General features: G+C 60.4%; 1 protein-coding gene across 8 annotated transcripts in view; it reads right to left on the bottom strand.

The window, feature by feature from the left end:
• SLCO4A1 (solute carrier organic anion transporter family member 4A1) overlaps positions 1-22,302 on the bottom strand; it is a 47,921-nt gene that overhangs the window by 13,931 nt on the left and 11,688 nt on the right. For 2 of the 8 annotated variants that reach the window (XM_016938255.4, XM_016938259.3), the window contains exons 2-11: positions 17,930-18,821; positions 16,411-16,501; positions 14,649-14,770; positions 14,014-14,125; positions 10,101-10,255; positions 8,233-8,428; positions 6,894-7,059; positions 6,620-6,792; positions 6,262-6,326; positions 5,726-5,874 (exon numbers count right to left, since the gene is read on the bottom strand). In XM_016938255.4, coding sequence (XP_016793744.1) covers positions 5,726-5,874; positions 6,262-6,326; positions 6,620-6,792; positions 6,894-7,059; positions 8,233-8,428; positions 10,101-10,255; positions 14,014-14,125; positions 14,649-14,770; positions 16,411-16,501; positions 17,930-18,725 — 2,025 coding nt within the window. In that variant the 5' untranslated portion in view covers positions 18,726-18,821. Of the gene's footprint in view, positions 1-2,490; positions 4,854-5,725; positions 5,875-6,261; positions 6,327-6,619; positions 6,793-6,893; positions 7,060-8,232; positions 8,429-10,100; positions 10,256-14,013; positions 14,126-14,648; positions 14,771-16,410; positions 16,502-17,929; positions 18,822-22,302 lie in introns of those variants that run through there. The other 6 variants (XM_063802728.1, XM_016938262.4, XM_016938256.3 and 3 more) reach the window with 5 other exon arrangements.

The raw sequence follows: 22,302 nt of genomic DNA, 5'->3' as shown, positions 1-22,302 counted from the left end.
CCCAGGGAGGTTCCTTTCCTTGGTCTGCAGACAGCTGTCTTCTAGTCGTGTCAGCACATAGAGGAGAGAGGAGCTTGGTCTCTTCCTCTCTTACAGGGCTACGAATCCCATCGGGGGGCCACCCTCACCCCCTCATCTCACCCTAGTCACCTCCCGGAGGTCCCAGCTCTTAACACCATCACACTGGGTGCTGGGGCTTCGACCTACGAACTGGGGGATGCTGTCAGTCCACAGCCCCTGCCTCTGCCCATTTGTCACTGTGAGACATCGGGGAACACACAGGGCCGCTCAGACCCTTGGAATCATCATCTGTGAGTCAGAGACCATCCCGACCACTGGCAGCGAAGAGGGTGCACCACCCTTGGTGGCCAGACCGCGTGTGCCGCCTCCCTCCCATCCCTTCTCCACCCAGTGTCCCTGGGCTCTTCCCCCCTTTCCCTGATGTGAGGACGCAGCCTCTTCCACCTGCTCAGTCCTGAGGTCCCCGGGTTCCATCTGGATCTGCCCGGCCTTCCCGGATGAGCTCCCCTGACCAATCTCAGCTCAGCCCGCAGGCTGACAGCTCCCATGAGTCTCCCCGAGGGCCCTGGGGACACCTCCACACGGATGCTCAGTGCCACACGCCTCTGACAGGTGCGGCCAGCTGTGCCCCAACACCCACACTCCGGCACCAGAACGCCTCCTTCAGCTGGGAGCACGGCTGGTTCCTGCCTCGCCCACCACTCACTGGGACCACGGGACGTAGCTCTGAGCAGAGGGCTTGAGGGCAGGCGTCCGCTGAAATGGTCTCGTGGGACTCTAGGAGGAGATGGCTGGCGCCTTCCACCCTGATTCCCTCCTGCCCCAGCCCAGTGGCCAGGTGCCAGCCACTGCCATAGACGAGCCTGGGGGGTGAGGTCCATGCCCATGGAGAACAGGTGAGCGGCAAAGGACTGGCCCTTGTTTTGTGCTGTTGCCCAATGTGTTGGTTAGCTATGGCTGCAGAACAAACTGCCCCAGAATTTAGTGACTTTTCGCAGCACACATTGACTATGTCAAAGCCTTTGTAGGTCCAGAATTCAGGCACCACGGAGCTGGGTCTCTGACGTGTCTGCAGTCCAGGTGCTACAGGGTGTCGTCCCCTCTTGGCTGGCTCACGTGGCCCTTGGCAGGATTCCAGTCCTCAAAGGCCGGGGCTGAGCATCCGGTTTCTTGCCGACCGTAGGCAGGGGCCAGTTCCTGGCCATGTGGGGTTCCCGCCAGGGCAGCCCTTGAGAAGAGTGGCGAGAAGATGGGCTGGGCAGTGTCGTGGTCTCTAATAACCCGGTCAGGGATGTGGCATCTGCCCTGTTCTAAGTCCTGCTTGTTGGAAGTGTGTCCCAGTGACACCCGGAGGAGGCAGGTCACTGGAAGCCGGCACTGCCCAGCATGCCCGAGCCTCATCCTGACCCCAGCTCCACCCACCTCTGATGACTCCTGATGAACATGGCAAAGGTGGGACCTGGTGAGGCTCCTCGTCCTCCCCACTCCCTTCTGAGTGGCGATCCACTTCCCTGGCTCCCCAGAGCCCCTGTACTCCCTCTAGGGTCTGTTCCTGCACTCCCTTCTGTCACCTCCCTCGGGAAGTTTCTCCCTGCACCCCCTGCTCCCCATCATTTCCCAACTTGGCCCTCTGTGCCCCCCCCATGCCTCTCCCTGGCTCAGCAGTCACAGCAGTGAGCTCCACACAAGCGTCCTGGTGAGCCCAGGTCCCCTCTCCTTATGGCTGTGTTTTATCTCCTTACTTAGCAAATCAAAATGTCACCAGCACCGGATTGCACCCTAATTTGGGGGGGGATCTTGACCGACGCATTGGGTTTTGAGAACTCCTGGCAGCCGCTGCAGACTGTGAGCACCGGAGGGCGAGGGTGGCGTCCATCCTCAGTGCTGGGGACCACCCGTGGGTTCTGATCTGACCCACCTGAAACTAAGTCCTCAGAGAGGCCCTGGGGCTGCAGGGCTCAGCGAGTGGGAAGGGTTTGGCCATAAGGAGCTCCGGATGGCAGGGGTCTGTGGGACCTGCACCCACCCTTATGACCCCGTGCATAATCATCTCCTAAAGGCCCTGCCTCCAAACACAGCCATCCTGGGGCCGGGGCTTCAACATATGGCTCTGGGGGACGCAAGGCAGTTGATACCAGCTGTTCACCCCATGAATAACGAGGGAAATGTAATGCAAGATGAGGAACAATTTTACTGTGACACGTTTATATAAGAACATATGTACACTCATGTATGTATATTTGTATGTGCAGTCAGCCCTCCGTACCCTCCAGTTCCATCTCCCACAAAAACTGCATTTTCCATCCAAGGTGGGATGAATCCTCAGGTGGGGAGCCTGTGGATAAGGAGGGCCGACTTTTCATATCCGCGGATTCCACAGGGCTGACTACAGGACTTGGGCCAAGGATGGCGAGACCACCAAACTCTGCAAACTCATAGAAATAAAGCACGCGGTATGGGGACGCAGGCTTAAATAACAAAATATATTTCGATATGCACAGTTTTAACTGAGGACACACAAGCCTTCCTCGGGCTGCAGGCCCGCTCCCTCCCAGTGGGATTCACAGCCCCTGCAGAGTTTGTCCTCACGCACACCACACACAATCGGGTATAAAACGCATTCTATAAACACGTTCTGATGCAAACTGTGTGTCCATAAATATATATTTATGCAAGTTCCTCCCACCCACTGCAGGGCCGTACAGCTCTGGGGACAGGAGGTCACAGCGGACTTTAAACCACAGGTTAAGTAGAAGGTTGCAGGTCAAATAGAAGTTCCCATGTGATTGCATCACCCAACGGCACTGTTCTGTCATCAGGAAATGCTGAGTGCCCGCCGTGGCCGGGTGGGCGTGGGCGGTGGTCAGACGCTGCTCTGGAGCTGGCTATCTGTGGCACTGTCAGGGGCCGAGGACTGGCTGGGCAGACAAGTTTCCAGGCCATCTGAAGACTCCGACAGGGGCTTGTATAAGAAGCAGGCTATGGCAAAGAAGAGGACGCCCAGCACCTGGGGAGAGAGGAGCCCGCTGGACCTCGTGGGGAGCTCGGCCAGAGCCTTTGGATACTGGTGGGCCTGTCCCAGTCCTGTCCCTGCCCCAGCCTGCAGCACCCTCACCAGGTCCACGGAAACCCATCCTGCTCTGAGAGGGTATCTTTCCCATATAACCGGTTTGTAGAGCAGACGCCAATATTGTTAAAGAGGGAATGAAACACACCCTTTGACTAAAAACAGAGGCACAGGACTGGGGGGCTTGTCATGGGTTGAACAGTGCCAGACACCAGTGAATGGGACCTTTTTTGGAAATAGGGTCTTTGCAGATGTAATTAAGGATTTGAGATGAGATCATCCTGGATCTAAGGTGGGCCCCAAATCCAATGACTGGTGTCCTCATGAGAGAAAGGAGAGGAAGACTTGAGGCAGGGACAGAGGGAAAGGCCACATGCAGCCGCAGAGAGCCGGAGCGGCGGAAGGAGCCCGCCCTGCCCCCACCTTGATTCTGACTTCTGGCGTCAGATCTGTAAGCGAATCTGGTTCTGCTATGTTAGGCCACCCCGCTTGCGGTCCTTTGTCGTGGCGGCCACAGGAACCTCACACAGAGCCAGTCGCCGGTCACCACCACAGCCGGGGTTCAAGCCCCGGTGCCACCATCATGGGCAGTTCTTAACCTTCAGGGTCTTGGTTTCTTTGTCAACAATGAGGGGCTGCACCGACTTTGTAGGGCAAGAGGACGATGTGGCAGGAATCCCACGTGGGCCCCAAAGGCGGTGAGGTCCAAGCACGGATGCTGCCGCAACGCCCACGCAGAGTACATGTGCACCACTATGATTTCCACGCTGGGCGTGGGCCAGAAACACCCACTGTGCCTCCTGGAGTGTCAGCCTGGCTGATGGCCCTGAGCCTGCATTCAGGGAGTGAGGCTGTTTTGACTCGGTGCAGGACAAAGTGGAATGCGAGGGTGTTTATAAGGAGACACTGTGTGCTCCCCTGCTACAATTAACATGGACGCATGCGCTGCTGAGGCCAACTCTGACCCTCTGGATACGGCTCCCGCTGGCTGTGCTGAGCCCAGGGGATGGCTGCGTGTGGAGGGCTCTCAGCCTGCTGCTCCCAGCTAAGGGATGCATCCAACACAGCAAGGAGAGAGTCGGGGGACGGCTCCCTGGGAACGTACAGCAGCCCCCTCATCCGCAGACACTGAGACCCCTGTGGACGCGTGAGTCTAAGGGTGGTACTGAGCCCAGCCAAGGAACTACACCTTCTCGCTGAAGGAGGCGCCTCCGGCTTCCCATTGGCAGAGCTGAACGGTGGCGTGAGTGCTCCGGTGCTTTGGGGCCATGATTAGGTAAATAAGAGTGGCTTGAACATGGCACTGTGATACGGTGATGGGGGATGTGGGAACCACACCGGCTGCTAAGTGATTAACAGGTGGTGGCATGGATAGCCTGGACACGCTGGACAAAGGTTATGTCTTATGAAGTCAAATGGTCAATTTCCTGATGCTCATGTGCCTTTGGGCCTCCCCAAACACCACCACTCCCTGAGCAGAGACGCGCCTAACAGAGAGTCAACCGTTATTTTATGCCAAAGCGAAAGGCGTATCACAGAGGGCTTGGGCCTTAGTATCCAATATCTCCAAAGCTCCCTGCAGAATAATTTCTGACCTTGCCTTCTTCCAAAGTTGGACAAAGGGAGAATCCGAGTCCTGGGCAGGACAGATCAAGATCTCACCAGACTGTGCAGAACGGCGCGTGCTTTAAAAGTTATGAACTGTTTGCTTCTGGAATTTCCTATTTAATACATTCAGACTGTGGTTGACCTCGGGTAACTGAAACTGTGGAAAGTGAAACCTCAGATGAGGGGGAAACCGAGGTATATGTCTCCTTAAACCACTGCTTCTCTCCAGAGCCACACAAGGCCCTGCTCAGACTCGCCTCTTTTCTGCTAATCCGAGGGGAGGTGAACCAGCTGGGCTCCTTCCCTTTCTCTAACCTCCCTCCTGGAAAGCCTGAGGCCACGGGTTCCTGCAGGATGAACTTTCCTGGGTCCGTCACCCAAGGAAGAGCAACAAGATCCTCTGAACAGCTGGCCCTGGGACCGCATTTTATTTAGAAGGCTTTGTGCTTTATCGTCTAATGGGGGCAAATTCCAAACACAAATACTGCGTTTCCTCCCAGGTAGCATACGCCAAGAGTCACAACAGAAAGTTTCTGTTAGCTTGAAAAATGAGGGCCAGACTAAGAGATCCAATGGAATCCAAGGCGCACTGGTCACAGAGAGGCTGCAACCTGCCCGCCGGCCCCCCAGACTGAGGCCCGGAGTGGACCAGCTAGTCAAGCCGCTCTAACAGGAGCAGCCGCTTCTTATTTCTGCAAAGCTTTTAGTTAACGGGCACCCCGGGTACGTGCAAGACCACACTGTGGAAGGGCAGCCCCAGGAGGTGGGAGAGGGAGCAGGGCCCGGGCCTGGGCTTTGCTGGAGCTGTTGGGGGCCTGGACAGTGAACCCCAGGAGGAGGCCCTGCAGCCCGCCTGCCTCTCCCCACAACCAACTCATGAGGAATGTGGGAAGGGCCTTCTAGAAACCGGCTGCAGGAACATCTGTGATGTACTAGGCTGTGGTCCAAGCTGCTGGAAGATCGCAGCGTATCCAGAGCCCCCAGCCACCCTCAGAGCAGACCCTCTGTCCCCTCCCTGGGCCTGCTTACCTTGTACAGGAGCCCCATGATGAGTATGTAGCGGCTCATGGCCGAATTCTGGTACACCAAGCAGGAGCCCTGCTGGCCACACTGGTCCTGCCACAGCAGACAGGCCTTGTCGATCACCCAGCCGAAGGCGATGGGCCCCGGGATGCCCCCTGCGGAGAGAAGCCCACTCAGCACCCACACTCCTGGTGGGCAGGGGCTAGGCAGGGGGCAGGCAGCCAAGAGGCCTGGAATGATGGGCTCTGGGAAGGTGATACTGGCCGTTGGAGTTCTCAGGGGGTGCAAAGAGGGCTTAAACGTTCCTTTCTTTGGGCATTCGGCATTGGGGCTGCCAGTTTCCCATGATCTCCCAGGGAAAGCCTTTGGGCAAATAAATGACGATGGGCCCCTCTAGTGGACAGTTAGGGAATGGACCCCTTCCCAGGCGGGAACAGCCTCCAGCTGGGAAGCACATCCCTTGGTGGTTAGACACTTGCCCATGCCCTTGTGCAGTGAGCACACTGTGCAACTGACCATGGCTTCCTCACACTGCACAGTACCTAGTATTCTAACTACAATCCACTGGATTCCCAGGGCAAAGGACCTCTGAGGGTCACGGACACATCTGCAATAGAAAACCACAGCGTCAGCACCCACAGAAGTGGGGTTGCATGCCAAGTCACCCCCCAGGCCAGTGGCCTCCTGGACCAGCCCCCAGCCACATCATCACCCCCCCCCTAAGTGGGAAGCCCCTCGTCAGAGATCAGAGACAGTGAGGTCTCTCCTGCCACCAGTGACAGACAGGCCCGCTTAGACCTGGGTGTTTCCTGGAGTGCTCCTGTCTCAGGATCTGCAGAGCTCCGCCTCAGGGTGCTGCAAGGAAAGCTCTGGACAAGCGCACACCCGACCCCGGCTTACCGTAGAGTTGCCGTTAGTGCAGGAATGCTGCTGAGGAATGTAAAGAAAATTACAACGAATATGAAAACCAGAAGGAGGGGCTTTCTCTGACAAGTTGAAGTGCATTTCCCTGCAGTGGCATGGCCAAAACCAGAGGAAAGATTCTGAGGGACACAGCTACAGTCTCGGTACACCTGGGAAGCCCAACAATAGCTCCGATTACAAGGGGAAGGCACGGGGGCCCCTTCCCAGGGTCCAGGGAAGGACAGGGGTGGTAGGCAGCGGCCCCACTCACCTTCTGGCCGTCCACATTCGTCTCCGTGGCTGCAGGGCACCCTGCATGGCACAGTGAGAAGTACATGAGGCCGTCCGAGCCGCACACAGGGCTGTAGTGTTCTGGCTGGCAGCTGCAGGCAGCGTTGCAGGGAGCCGTTAGGTTCAGGTGGCCTTCGGGCAGGAGGCTGCAGAGGGGGGACAAGCGAGTGGTAGGGTCCAGGCCAGAGCCATGCTGGCACCCAGCAGGCACAGGGTCAGCCATGGGGCTCGTCCCCATGCAGCCTACATTTCGGGTCCACAAACTTGCCAAGCTTGCACCGCCCCCAGCACGCTGGGCACTCACGCTGGGCACTGCCTTCTGGTGATAGAATGGTTTTTCCTTTTCACGCAAGGAAGGCACACCCATGCCCCCCAGCACCGTCCGCCTGATGCACAGCCCCTTTCCCTAGTTCGTTTGTTTTTGGACAGGCAACACATTCATATGGATCAAATGCAAACATTAGGAAAGAAAGAGCGCCAAGTACACAAAGGCAGCCTCGTGGCCCCGGCCCCACCCCAGTCCTCGGTTCTCCAGCCACAGGCCGGCTGTGCGTTTGCAGGGGTCGTCTGCACGTACACACCCCTCGGCAGTCACAAACATCTGCACTTCTCACTTGAATCAGAGCACACTGCACCCATTGTCCAACTCCTTCCTTTTTCCCACTTCACAGCATGTCTTGGCAGTAGCCCAGGATGAGCTTCCTCCATTCCTTCGTGGGCAGGGCCTCTGTTGTGAGGACAGCGTAGTGACCCCGTCCACCCTGATGACTCTTAGGTTGTTTCCGATAATGCCACAACGGCCGCCTTGTGCTTCTCTGCCTTGCACGGCACCTGCAGGTGCACTCCCGGGGCCTGCAGGGCAGGGCCGAGGTGCAGGCTACCTGTGTGTATTTTGGATATTCCCTAATTGCCACCTGACCAGCAGGTCCCCCTCCCACTCCCAGCACATGGCAACGCCAGGAGCACATCCTGGGACACTTTTTATGTCACCAAGAGACCAGCCTCAAGGACCCCGAACACTAGGGCTGTTGTTCCATTTGACACAGCTACAGAGCACAAGGCTGAGGCCCAGAGAGGCATATGACTGCCCGGGGGCACAGCCGGGACCCAAGCGCAGGCACTGCTGGGGGCTGGCATGGTGCCCTTTTACGTGGATGCTGCCAGGTGCCCCGCTGAGCGAGTGTTGCCCTTGCCGCTGTCCTGTGACGTAGCCCTTTTCAAAACCGCCTCTCCCAAGCGCTGCGCCACTCCTCCTCCATGCCCAGGGACCATGGGTGCTCGGGGCCCCGACGCGTACCCAGGTGCCATCTGGCCCTCACCTCCCGCCGTAGCTGGCTGTGACGCCCGCCATGGGCACACTGGGGCAGTGCAGGGAGAAGACGAGGATGCCCAGCAGGCTGACAACGGTGCAGAACAGGCAGAACTTGATGACCGCGGAGCCCCGGAGCCTGAGCTTGTTCACAAAGAAGCCGCCCAGGAAGGTGCCGCCACCACCCGCTGGCACCACCAGGTACCCTGGGGAGAGGGAGGGATTAAGCCAGGGACTCAGGCAGGGGGCCGTGGTGGGAGAGGGTGGCGGATCAGCCGGGTCCACTTTACAGGTGGGGAAACTGAGGCATAGAGGGATCAATTCCTGCCTGCATGGCAGCACTCAACACCACACCTGAGCGCTTAGCTGCTGCGCTGATACAGCCCTAGGAGGGACCTCTGTCCAGAGCCTGCAGCCGGGATGCCTCAGAGGCCGGGCGGGGGCGGGGGCGGGGCAGGGCAGGGGGCAGGTGGCAGGTGGCAGGGGGCAGGGCAGGGGGCAGGGGGCAGGGCAGGGGGAGGAGGAGAGCCCAGAGTGCTCCAAGGTCAGCAGCCCCTGCCCCAGTGGGAAGCCAATGACTCCTCCAGTAACCCCCCTCCAGGGCAGCCACACCCCTCCTCCCCCAGGGGCCTCTGCCAAGTCCCTGCAGGCTGTGACAAGGACATTTGTCGAAGCCTGAGTGGCCACCATCAGTACAAAATTGGGATCAGCTGGCATCTGGCTTCTAGGCTGACAAGTGAGGAGGGCACAGGTGAGGGGACAGGTGGAGAGGGGACAGGTTTGTGGGGACAGGTGGGGAGGGGACAGGTTTGTGGGGACAGGTGGAGAGGGGACAGGTTTGTGGGGACAGGTGGGGAGGGAACAGGTTTGGGGGGACAGGTGGGGAGGGGACAGGTTTGTGGGGACAGGTGGAGAGGGGACAGGTTTGGGGGGACAAGTGGGGAGGGGACAGGTTTGTGGGGACAGGTGGAGAGGCTCTCCAAGGGGCAGTAGAGCTGACCTCTGGGGGGCTGAGTGTGGGCGTGTGGGCGTGTGGGCGTGTGGGAGTGTGGGCGTGTGGGCGTGTGGGAGTGTGGGAGTGTGAGAGTGTGGGCTTGTGGGAGTGTGGGCGTATGGGAGTGTGGGCGTGTGGGCGTGTGGGCGTGTGGGCATGTGGGCTTGTGGGAGTGTGGGAGTGTGAGAGTGTGAGTGTGGGCTTGTGGGAGTGTGGGCGTGTGGGCGTGTGGGCGTGTGGGAGTGTGGGCTTGTGAGTTCAGCCCAGAGGGGCCAGGCCTGGATGGGCCTGTGGGGGAGGGAGGGGAGCCCTCATCTGACGCCCTCTTCCTGTCCAGATAGTGGACCCTGGAAGGGTAGAGCACGGTAGATTGGCGGTGGTGGCCCACATGCCTGGCACCTCTGCCATGGCCCAGGGTACCCTGTGAACGCTGGCAGGAGGAGGAGCTCTGAGGAGGAGTCCCCACTTTCTGCAGACCTGCCCAGCCTGGGAAGGCCAGCCTGCCTCTGGCACCGAGAAACCCCCAGCTGCACTGTTCCAGGAGGTCCTGAGGCACCAGTGCCTGGCTCATGGAACAGCCAGGTCCAAACCCTTCCTGCACCAAGTCACAGAAGCCAAGACTAGGTGGCTAAGGGGTGGAGCCCACCGTGGACCCTTCCACCTACGGAGCATGTCCCACAAAGAGGGCGGGACCACCACTCTTCCGGCCTGTGGACAGTCGCTCAGCTCCCGTGGTGCTCTCCACACCTGCTCTGGCAGCGGGGGTGGGAGGGCACTCACTGCCATGTGCCCTGTCTGGGTCTTTCTAGAAGATGCCCTTGAAGACTCTGTTTCTGAGAACTGACATAAAAGCAGAGGACCCCCAAGATTCAGAGTTTTCTCACCAAACAAGGTGGCAGCTTCTGAGGCACTCAGGCTGAACTGGGACTCCAAGAACTTGGGGCTGAACGTGGACATGCCGGTGATGAGTGTGGCCTCGGTGGCCCCAGCCAGGCAGAGCAGGATGAACGTGGGGTTCTTCAGCAGGAGCCAGATGGAGCTGGGCAGAGGTCAGGGTGTGGAGAAGAGACTGAGGGTCAGAGTGGTGGGCAGAGGTCGGGGTGTGGAGAAGAGACTGAGGGTCAGAGTGGGCCAGACCCAGGGTGCGAGGAACCTGCTGTTCCTGAGGCTGTCACCTCCCTGCTCTGAGCACAAAGGCCCCTGTTCTGACAGGGAGTAGAGTGGGGTGCAGAGAGGTGGGGGACACCCACACTTATTCCAGAGAAACCCAGGTGGCGCCAGGCTGAGCCTATGCCTGTGGCCCACTTGTCCTGAAAGCTGCAGTCCCTGATTAGGGAAAAACCTTATCAGTGCCTTGGCCAGAGCTTCAGCTCAGGTGGGGAGAGACCCCAAGTGACCCAGGACCCTGTTGCATCACTGGCCAGCAGCAGGGCCTGAAAAAGGGAACTGGCTGGGGCAGGCAGAGGCCACCAAGTCCAGGACCGGACAGGCCCCTGGATAGGGGAATGGAATCACGGGAATGGGGACTGTGGCCAGTCCCCAACCGCCAGCCCCTGGGAGAAGTGGGGCAGGAAGCCGCTGGGATTCGAACCCTCCGTCCAAGAAGCCCCTGGGTAGATGGACCTGGCTGGCTTGGTTTGCACTTGGGGGGCCAGTGGCCCTGGGGGTGGTGAGGCCTCAACTGGGGCGAGTCCTTGGTGCATGGGCCTGGAGCCCTGGGGGGAACTGTGGGAACTCTGAGCCCTGTCTGGCCCTGAGGGCTCAGCCTCAGCCTCAGCCTCCACATCTGCCTGTTGCGGTCCTGGCTGTGGGGTCTCAGGATAAGGACATAGCCCCCTGGAAGCTGGGAAGGCCCCACATCAGGCCTTGCAGTTTCTAACCCGGGAGGTGGCCGACAGCAGTGCGTCAGGGCTGCCTGTCCCTGCACACGAGGCCCTGGGGGGTGAATGGAGGCTCTCCCTGTTTTTGTTAGCATTGGAGGCCTGAGCAGGGCTAACGCCCAACCGCTGCTTAAGTGCATGAGATGCTGAGATGGAAAACGTGTCGCATGGCGTAAACCACACGAAGCCCTCCCAGCCAGTGCAGTGAGCGAGGCAGACAGAAGGGGAACCGCCTCTGCGAAGAGAGGCTCGGCTCTCTCTGGGGTACACAGATCACCCAGACTGGGCAAAGCTCACATTCATCCCAGCTCACAGCTACCTGCATCCTGTTCACAGCACGCTCCTGTGCGTGACCCTTCTCCCCCACTGAGTGGGGGGCTCTCGGCCTCAGGTGGGGGTGTTTGCAGACGCAGCTATTGTCCTGTCCCTGGAACTCATAACATAGACCAGGGGCAGAGAATGTTCCTGAAGCCCTAGGTCATGGCGCAATAGCCTCTCACATCAGCCCACAGTAATGCAAATTTTCGCAATAAATGACATGTCCATGTCGCCTCTGCTCACACCGCAGTGTCGCTGACTTGAACCCCTGCGTCTGCAGCTTAGTGACATCCTGTAAACCTACACTTTCCAGCCTCTCGCCAGAGCAGAGTGTCGGCCTCACATCACCCCCACCTGCAGGAGGGCGGCTCTTTCCTCTCGGCCACACCTAGAGCCTGGTTCCGATGAACGCAACTCTGAACGCCTGGAACATTCAAATGCTCTTGTTTGAGGTGGCGGCCAAATGTAAATGGATTCTGAAGAATTAGGAACAGACAGTGCAGCCCTAGTTAGCCTCTGAGCCCCAACAGGCCCATAGGTGCCTTGCAGAGCTGATGTTGGCGTCAGAAACTCCACTCCAGCCTCACAGGCACTCTGCCTGCTTGGAGGTGTTCGCTGGTTCGCTCAGACTGACCTCAGCAGCCATGAACATGGGTTCTTTCTGTTCCCTTCCCTGATTAAAATGGGAGAGCCCAGTTCTTTCAAAATTTATTTCCTGACTTGAGGATTGAAAAGCCTCTTCTTTCTGGTTAACTACTTGGGTCCCACGTCTTGAAAAAGGCAAGACGATGGAGGACAAAGGAGACCCCAGCCCATGCCCTCCCTTCCCCAGCCAGTTCTGGTGTGTGGGGGGACAGACCTGGGGTGGGCACCCTGGGGGGGTCCTGGCGTGTGGGGGGATGGGGCTGGGGTGGGCACCCTGGGGGGGTCCTGGCGTGTGGGGGGATGGGGCTGGGGTGGGCACCCTGGGGGGGTTCTGGCGTGTGGGGGGACGGGGCTGGGGTGGGCACCCTGGGGGGGTTCTGGCGTGTGGGGGGACGGGGCTGGGGTGGGCACCCTGGGGGGGTTCTGGCGTGTGGGGGGATGGGGCTGGGGTGGGCACCCTGGGGGAGTCCCTCCCTGGGGCTTTTCCCAGACCTGCCCAGGCTCTGGGGTGTGTGGCTGCGTTAGGAGGCCATGACTCTCTGAAATGCTATGCAAACTTCATTTCTTAATCACTGATTGCTCGGCTGAAATTCTCGTGTTGAATTTGCCCAGAGAATTAGTCATGACTTTAATAAAGGGAACATGTCCCACGATTTATTTCTTCCCAGCAACTGGTTTAGGGAACTAACCTTGGACATAAACCTCCTTATCACCTGATGAACTGAAAGAGCCCCAGGGTTCCTAGGTCCACACTGGGGGCTCACAGCCACGCTGGGAACAGGGCGCCTGACCCTCAGCTCTAAGCCGCTCTGCTGCTGGGTGGAGGAGAGAGGGTGAGCCAGTGCCTACACGATGTTCCCAACTCCTGGTGAACGTGGCCCCGGGTCAGCTCGGCCCATGGGGTCACCCTCCTTAGCAGGCAGCTCCCAGCTCCTTTGTGGGGGCGTCTATCAGGGCCCTAATGAGGCCTCTCTTTCCCATCTTCATCCAGCCTTGCTCCTCTCTGCCGTGGACAGCTCGGGGCTTTCTGAGGGGCCACCTTTGGCCCTGATGCCTTCCCTCCTGTCCTGGTTGAGGGCAGGCAGCAGGGACTCACCCATTGCCCACACCCTCCACCCACTATGGCCAGTGAGACACGGCCATTTGTGAGCTCAGGGACCTGCTGCTACAAGGGCACACGAGTTTCCCCGTGCTGGGGCCTCAGAGGCTGAGGACTTGGGTGGTGGCCACCCTGAGGGCCACCTGTGCCCAGCCCTGGGGAGAGCCCCCCAGGGAAGGCATGATCCCCAGGAGACCCCACTGGCTCAGGGCCCCAGGTTCACCCTAGCAGTGCAGCAAGACAGCAAAGCAAGGCCGGACCACACTCAGCAGAAAGGGAAGGCAGCCAAGGCAGACGGCAAAGCAAGCAACCTCCCCGGAGGGTGAGCGGGACACGCCGGGTAGAAGGGGGAGGTCCTCAGAGACTCTGAGGGAGGGAGGGAGACGGGGGGGCAGCATCCCAGGGCCCGGGGGTTACGGCACAGGTGACGCCTGATGAAAGGGAATTAGAGTGTGGGGGGTCATGGTGAGGGAAGGGTCTCAAGTCAAATGCAGCTTCCCTGGGGACCCCGGGACACACAGGCCACGGGGAGACTTGCTGGTGTGGAAGGGATTTGCTCCGTGGCCACTGGGAGCCAGGCGCAGCCCACAGGAGTCTCCACACTGTATGAGTGAAGTGATGGCTCCCTGGGTGCGGGCCGAGGCCCCGGCCCCACTCTGGGACTCTCCCACGGCTCTGCAGCCCCTGGCCCAGGAGGCTCTATCTGTTGCTCCTTAATCTCTTGGCCCAGGGTCACGACAGAGGTTAGGGGCTGCGTCCCCATCATGATCCCGGAGGGGTCTCACCGACTCCCCCAAGATGGGGGCCATTAAAGGGTCTGAGGACACTAGGAACCCTCCCGACCCCGGTCCTTACAGAGGCAGGTCTCTGATGGTTTTCCCAAAGTCCGGGTTGCTCGCCTCCCCACGGCTGCTGTCCTTCAACTGGTGCATTTCCGCCGCTCTCATGACCGCGTAGCGCTGGGAGCCTGGAAGGGCACAGAGTGAGCTGGGGCTGGGGGCTCCCGGAGGTGGACTTCTCCGAGAGAGGCTCTGCCCCCACTCCTCTGCCCCTCCCCGGTCTGGGAACGTCATTGTCTGACATCCCTGCAGCCCTCACAGCCCCGGGGAGGCGGCACTGGAACAGAAACCACGTGAGAATGCAGCACAAGCCGGGTTTGGAGGTGTGGGAGAGCTGGGGCCCGAAGTGGGGCTGGGGGAAGGAGGGGATGGAGGCCCTGCCCTGATTGGGACAAGCCTGTTCCGTGGCCTGAGGGGGAGAAGCCGCTGGGGCAGAGGGGAGGCCTCAGGACAGGATGGACACACAACCTGCCTTGTGCCACAGCCAGGAGGCGTCTCTCCACCCAGATGGGAAGAACACTGAGAATGAGGGTGTGCCACAGACTTGATCATGGTGGGGAAAAAGACAGCAGAGGAAACGGGGTGCCCCCTTCGCGAAGACTAAGGGACAGTCTTCCAATGTGAAGGCTGGGCTGGGGAAGGGAAACCCACCTGGCAGCTGCCGAGGGTAACCAAGGATGGGAACGGCGGTGAAGATGGCAGCGGCCCCAGAGCCCAGGAAGCCGACCCACCAGGCGCCGACCCACAGTGGGCTCTCGGTGGTCAGCTCCGTCCTGTGGAAGAGGCAGTGGCACCTGAGTCAGCGTGCAGCCCACCTGTGCCCTCCATGGCACACACACTGTGGGCTGCTGGCCCCTCCTCCGGGCAGACCTCCAGGGTCTGTCTGCACGCTGGTCAACACAGGCCCCTGGTGCTGCTGGCCACAGGTCCTGTCCCTTCCTTGCAGACTAAAGCAAACACCACCTTGGCTTAGCTGTCCCCCAAGACAGATGGCTCCATGCCTTGGCCCACACTCCAGGGCTGGAGATGCCACCTGTGGCCTGGTCCTGAGACCACGGTGGGGTTGGGCGCTAAGAGGAGCAGCCTCTCCAGGCAACAGCAGGAGGAGGCATCCCTCCCCACAGTGCAGAGGGTGACAGACGGGGTTCCCAGGGACGCCAGAGGGCTCAGCTGGAGCTCACTGAGAGCTCCCCACGAAGGGACTGTTGTGCACGTGGCAATTTGCACATAAGTGCTTTCAAACGAAAAGGCGAGTGGAAAAGAACCATGGGCTGAGGCAGCCGTGGAGTGGTAGAAGCCCATCCAAGCTCTGGGCATCCAGGGACGCGTCTTCACAGTGAGGACAAGCTCTGGGCTTTCGGGGATGCGTCTTCACAGTGAGGCGGTGGCGGGAGGGCAAAAGGCCAGCAAAGGCCGGGAGCAGAGCCGCAGAGACAGACAGAGGACACAGGGAGCGCCAACATCCTGCAAGGCTGCAGCCAGGGGGCACCTGCTTGCTCCAGCGCAGAAATGCTGCGGCCACCTCCGGGGGCTAGACCCCGCTCTGCCTCCCCACTTTGTGCAAAGTGGGCCCAGATCCCGGAGCCAGAAGGGGCACAGAGACTGAGAGAAGCATCCAGACCCGGGACACGAGCTCCAGCCTACCTCCAGGCTCTGCCCAGAACGCACACACTTGACCCCACATTATCAATCCGAGGCCAGAGGGGCTTTTGTAAGAGGTCAGAGTGCTAGAGACCTCCAGGAGAGGCGCCATCTGCAGAAAGAGTCCCAAGGTGCAGCGGTGCCCAGGCCGAGTAACAGAGGACCTTGGAAACTTCACAAGTGCAGGATGGGCAAGGGATGAATGGGGGGCCCAAACCCACAGAGCACTGGCAGTCAGCAAGGACATGTCTCCTCTGCCTCCCCATCTCCATCTGTCTCTGTCTCTCTCTGCCTGTCGCTGTCTTCTGTCCCTCTGTATCTCTATCTCCATCTGTCTCTGTGTCTTGGTCTGTCTCTACGTGTCTTTCCCTCTGTCTCTCTCTGCCTCTCCCTCCACCCCTCCTTGCTTTCTCCTGCTTACATTTACAGAAACTAGGGTCACACACACAAGATACAAAGAAAGGAAAAGAAACAGAAGAATCTCAGTTTCATTAGGGAACTAGTGGCCAGGGCTCGCTGGGCTTTGCAAGCGCTTAGGCCTCGGGCACTGCCTGCCTGCCCTGCCCCCTGCGCTGGGGCCGACTCCCAAGGCCCCTACAGATCCTCCGAGTCCTCCAGAGCCAAGCCCAGCCTTGACTCCCTCCAGCCCGGGGGGTGCCCAGCACCTGCGCCGCGCCCGGCCTGACTCAGAGTGGGCCCTGCTGACTCTGAACCCCCTTCCAGAGACACGTGGGCCTCTCCAGCGCAGGCAGCTGGGTGCGCGGCCACTCACCGTCGGCCCATTTCCGTGTAGATGTTCAGCAGGGCACCTCCGATCAGGTAGCCGGCAGCGGGGCCCAGGATGGCCGCGGTGTAGAAGATGGCTGCGAGAGAGGCAGAGGCGTCAGGGCCGCTGTGCACCACCGAGGGGCTGCGGAGGGCCACGTGGGGCCCCGTGCCTGAGAGAAGCCCCGCACCCGCCGTTCTGCATCTCCAGCCCACTCCCCTCATGGGCCTCTTTAAGTTAGACGAGTCTGTGCAGTTGCCACTGGGCCTGATATGGGTCAGCATCAACCTTTAAAAATCCCCCTCAAAGCCAAGCGCACTGTCTTTCCCTTACGAAAGGGCAAAGGCCCTCGAAGCCCCGTTTGCAGGGCGTCTAAGTAGCCGCACAGACGGACACTGGCAGGAATTAGGGGCCCAGGGTGGGGAAAGGGACCAGAGAGGCCTGAGCCCCTCCGCCCAGCCACGCTCACTCTCCCACAGGCCGGGATTTGGAAGGCTCAGTGTGGTGGGATGTCCCCTCGCTGGAGTGAGGTGATCTCAACGCCCGCCTGGGTTCTTGGGACGAGCACTGCCAGGTGACTGGGATGAGCAGAGCTCAAGGAGGACATGAGGAGGCTGAGGTCACTGCAGAGTCCAGCTGGGGCCAGCTGCTCCCCGTGACCATCCTACGATGCCCTTCCCAGGAGAGCCAAGCCAGGCAGGGGGACGCCGAGAAGTGGGGTCAGGCGGGTCGTGCACTGGGTCAACTCGGCCATGTCGTACGGGCCATGGGGCTTCCCTACATCTCAACAAACAGGAGCAGGAAGCCAGTGAGGGGCCCAGGGCTGCCCCAGGGCAGTGAGCTCAGCTGCCTGGCATGGAGTTATAACATAGATCTTTACTCTTAGGTAGCTGTGAAGCAGCCATGAGCTGCTTCATGTTATTTTTCCCCTTAAAGTTCTGACTCTCCAGATTTGCTCGGTCTTTTCCGCACCCCTATGTGGCTGCCGGAGCAGACACAGTGCTTACGGGCAGACATGGGTGTGGTCTCAGGGCTCTGTCCCTCCACCTCTATGTGGCTGATGGAGCCAACATGGTGCTTTCAGGGAAACATGGGTGTGGCCTTGGGGCTCTGTCCCTCGTCACTTATCCCACATCAAACTCCTTCCCAGGCAAGTGCCAGGTTCCCAGCCGGAGCATGAGGTCTGCCGCCATTGGACCTGGTGCCACCCAGCGCCTAGTGACTCTGTGCCCCTTGGTCCTGGCAAGGTGGGCTGGACACCATGCAGGGGTTGCACTGAGGCTCCCGGGCACAGCGGCCTGGAGCCCTGAGCAGGGTCCACATGAGAAAGCCGGAGTCCCTTACGTCAGCTTTGGGCCTCAGGCCGGACCCCCCTCCCCTGCCACCTCTTGCAGCAGCCCCAGGGCCATGCAGACAAGGGGTACACGAAGGCAGGGGGCGGGGCTGGCTCCGGCCAGTTACCCTCACTCCTGCAACACTGCCCTCAGCCACCCCTGCTAGTGCTTACCCCGCCAGCCCCACTCACCAATGTAGACGGGCGAGCAGCTGGACTTGACGTTCTCATCCAGGTAGGTGACGCCCAGCGTGTAGAGGGGTGTGGCACCCACGCCATGCAGGAACTGGCCCAGCATGAAGACCAGCTGGTAGCGGGACAGGCCCGAGGTGCTGTCCGCACACGCCGCGCTGGGGTTGGCAGGGCACGTCCTGACACCCGCGTCCAACTCCACCTCATAGCGGCCAGCCGTGAAGTGGGGCAGTGCGAACACCAGCGACCCCATGCCCATGAGCAGCACGCCCCAGCCCAGCCAGCGCGGCTTGTGCCCTGAGCCCCCGAAGTAGCTGACGAAGGTGAGGCAGAGGCAGGCGGCGATGTCGTAGGAGCTGGCGATGAGCCCGCTCTGGTAGCTGTGCAGGTCATAGCGGCGCTCCAGGGAGGTGATGACTGTGTTGATGAAGCCATTCACAGTCATCCCCTGCAGGAATGCGGCCGCACACAGGAAGAACAGGATGCCCTTGGGCGTGTTGAGGACCTGCAGGCACGGGGGTGCGAAGGCCCACCAGCCGCACGCCACGCTCTGCCCGGCCGAGACGTACCGCACCTCATGGGTCCCCCGGGCGCCACTCTTCTCGGCCCAGAGCTGGCAGAGGGGCTGTTTGCTGGTGTCCAGGGGGCTATGGGCAGCGGAGCGGAGGGAGCCGGGGCTCAGGGGTGTGCCCGGGGATGCCCTCCTGCTGGGCGGGGTGTGATCAAGCCCGTTTTCCATGGCTGAGTTGGGGCTGGGGAAGGTGAGCGGCTTGTCCCCCAGCTGATGCAGGGGCATCTCCGTGCCTCCGCCTGGTGACCTCGAGGCTTCAGCCACGCAGTGGGAGTGGCCTCAGCGGGAGTGGCCAAGTGGTATCCGAGGGGCTGGTGTGTCCTGTGAGAAGAATGTCTGGTTAGCAAGCTCACGTCTCTCCACGGGTACAGCACATCCAGGAGGGAACATTCCAGCACACCCATCATGGGGGTGGCTCAAAGCTCTGCCTGCCTTGTCTCAAGAGCCTCCCAAATCCAGGGTGGCGTCTGGCCAGGCCCACACTCAGGCACTGTGTCTCCCAGCCACAGCTCCGCTGCGGAAAGGTCGGGGGCTGTGCCCAGCTTGCTCACAGGGACTCAATTCCTGCCCTTTTTAGAACTGTTGGAAGGAGAAGCTGCCGCTTCAGCGGTGTGACGTCAGGGCTGTGACGAGGGCAAGGCCTACTGAGATGGGGCCACGCGGTGGAGAGTGGAGCTGAGACGCAGAGGCCGAGTCAGACACTGGGGTCCCAGGTCACCCCGCCCTGTACCCCGCCCTGCCCCCGCTCGCTGTGTCAGCCATGTCCCCTGCCATTTGCAGCCAAGTGGCCCTGATGGACTCCACAGGGGTCTACCACATTGGTCCTGGAGCCTGACCTTGTTCTTCCTTAAATTCACACTCTGGCAGCTTTCTGTACCCTTTGGCGTGAGAAAGGAGCTCCTCTCCGTGCAGAGTTTGGGAGGTGCAGGAATGAGCTGGAAGCAGCCTCCTGGGCCACGTGAGCCCCCAGCACTGGAGACACCCCTGGCCGCCAAGCTCTGGCTGCTGCTGGGTCAGCCTGTGGCTAACAGGAGTTGCAGTCGGCAGCCATGTGGACCAGTTACCAGGAAGACGTGCCCACGTGCCATCTTCCTTCTGAACCCTGCGCTGCCCCTACCCCACTGCCCTCACCAGCCCTGTTCCCCACCATCCCGAGGCTCCACAGGGCACCTCCTCACTCCCCACACCAATTCCTGGAGCAACAGCTCCCCCCTACTGCCCAAGGCCTTCTGGGGAACCCAGGTGGCTGTAGCCTCTCTGCATCATAAGGGCTTTCCCCGTCAGAAATAAACCGGCGAATAAACAGGGCTGCCATGATGTGGAACACCTGTGCTGCTCCCGCCCTGAGAGGGTCCTTCCCCGGGCTGCTGCAATACAGAACACCTGTGCTGCCCCCACCCTGGGAGGGTCTTTCCAGGGGCTGCTGCGATACAGAACACCTGTGCTGCCCCCACACTGAGAGGGTCCTTCCCGGGGCTGCTGTGATACAGAACACCTGTGCTGCCCCCACACTGAGAGGGTCCTTCCCGGGGCTGCCGTGATACAGAACACCTGTGCTGCCCCCACCCTGGGAGGGTCCTTCCCGGGGCTGCTGTGATACAGAACACCTGTGCTGCCCCCACCCTGGGAGGGTCCTTCCCGGGGCTGCTGTGATACAGAACACCTGTGCTGCCCCCACCCTGAAAGGGTCCTTCTCGGGGCTGCTGTGATACAGAACACCTGTGCTGCCCCCACCCTGAGAGGGTCCTTCCCGGGGCTGCTGTGATACAGAACACCTGTGCTGCCCCCACCCTGGGAGGGTCCTTCCCGGGGCTGCTGTGATACAGAACACCTGTGCTGCCCCCACCCTGGGAGGGTCCTTCCCGGGGCTGCTGTGATACAGAACACCTGTGCTGCCCCCGCCCTGAGAGGGTCTTTCCAGGGGCTGCTGTGATACAGAACACCTGTGCTGCCCCCACCCTGGGAGGGTCCTTCTCGGGGCTGCAGTGATACAGAACACCTGTGCTGCCCCCACCCTGGGAGGGTCTTTTCAGGGGCTGCTGTGATACAGAACACCTGTGCTGCCCCCACCCTGGGAGGGTCTTTCCAGGGGCTGCTGTAATACAGAACACCTGTGCTGCCCCCACCCTGGGAGGGTCCTTCTCGGGGCTGCTGTGATACAGAACACCTGTGCTGCCCCCACCCTGGGAGGGTCTTTCCAGGGGCTGCTGTAATACAGAACACCTGTGCTGCCCCCCTTCCCGGGGCTGCTGTGATACAGAACACCTGTGCTGCCCCCACCTTGGAGGGTCTTTTCAGGGGCTGCTGCAATACAGAACACCTGTGCTGCCCCCACCCTGAGAGGGTCCTTCTCGGGGCTGCTGTGATACAGAACACCTGTGCTGCCCCCACCCTGGGAGGGTCCTTCTCGGGGCTGCTGTGATACAGAACACCTGTGCTGCCCCCACCCTGGGAGGGTCCTTCTCGGGGCTGCTGTGATACAGAACACCTGTGCTGCCCCCACACTGAGAGGGTCCTTCTCGGGGCTGCTGTGATACAGAACACCTGTGCTGCCCCCACCCTGGGAGGGTCTTTTCAGGGGCTGCTGCAATACAGAACACCTGTGCTGCCCCAACCCTGAGAGGGTCCTTCCCGGGGCTGCTGTGATACAGAACACCTGTGCTGCCCCCACCCTGGGAGGGTCTTTCTCGCAGACCTCAAGGTGCTTGCCATCTGGGGCACCTCCTGTTATGGCTGAATTGTGACCCCTAAAAGAAGCTGTCTTGGAGCCTTGACCCCAATACCTCCGAATATGACAGTTTTTGAAACTCAGGCCTTTAAAGAGGTGACTAAGGTTAAACAGGGACATTGGGTGGGCCCTGATCCAATCTGACCGGTGTCCATATTATAAACAGGGAATGTGGATGTGCAGACCATTCCCCTGCCCGGGAGGGAGGCCGGAAGTAGCTCCTTCCCTCACAGCCTCCGAGGGGGGCCGGCCTTGCAGACACCATGATCCCTGATTTCTGGTCCTCAGCAGTAAGAAAGGGCCCGTTTCTGTTGTCTAAGTCCACAGTCTGGGGTCTTTTGTCTTCACTGTGGAGCTGGGGTGGGGTGGGCGGTGGCATGTCCATATTGGGCCACATTGTACATTCAACAGGGACCCCGGCGCTTCTGGAAGCTTATTCAGCCCATGAAACATCACACCCTGGGAGGCTCCAAAACACAAAGCGTGAGAAATGCTGCCCACTGACATCAGGCTGAGGCCGGGGCCACATCAGCCGTGCTCAGGGCTCTGCAGAGTCCGAAGCCCTAAGTATCCGGCCTTGGGGTCTCCTTCCAGCCACAGCCGGCGATGCGCAGAGATGCACGGAGACGCAGGGACAGCAGGCAGTCCCGTGGGGACCTGGGCTGGGTGATGCCCCAGGATCCTCCTGGCAGCTCCTTACAGAGTCTGCTCGCTGGGGCTGGGGTGGGTGGACCGGTGCCCCCCGTGTTCCCCGGGCAGTCACGTTCACCTGGGACCTGAGCGCGTGACCTTATTTGGAAAAAGCGTCTTTGCAGATGTGACGAGTGATCTGAGAAGAGATCACCCTGGATTACGGTGGGCCCTAAACCCGGTGACAGGTGCATTTTTAGAGGAGAAGATGACACAGAGAAGGCCACCTGCAGACAGAGACAGAGACAGGCGTGGCGCTCCCAGGACCACCTGGAGCCCCGGGAGCCACTGGGGGCAGGAAGGACCCTCCTCAGAGCCCCAGGGGGAGCACAGCCCGTGTGGACTTTGGGTTCCTGGCCTCCGGAGCTGGGGGGAATAAACTAT

This window comes from Pan troglodytes, chromosome 21 (assembly GCF_028858775.2).
Source record: "Pan troglodytes isolate AG18354 chromosome 21, NHGRI_mPanTro3-v2.0_pri, whole genome shotgun sequence".
Lineage (NCBI taxonomy): Eukaryota > Metazoa > Chordata > Mammalia > Primates > Hominidae > Pan > Pan troglodytes.
Note: the sequence above shows the minus strand (reverse complement) of the source record. Positions and strands in the feature narration are given on the sequence as shown.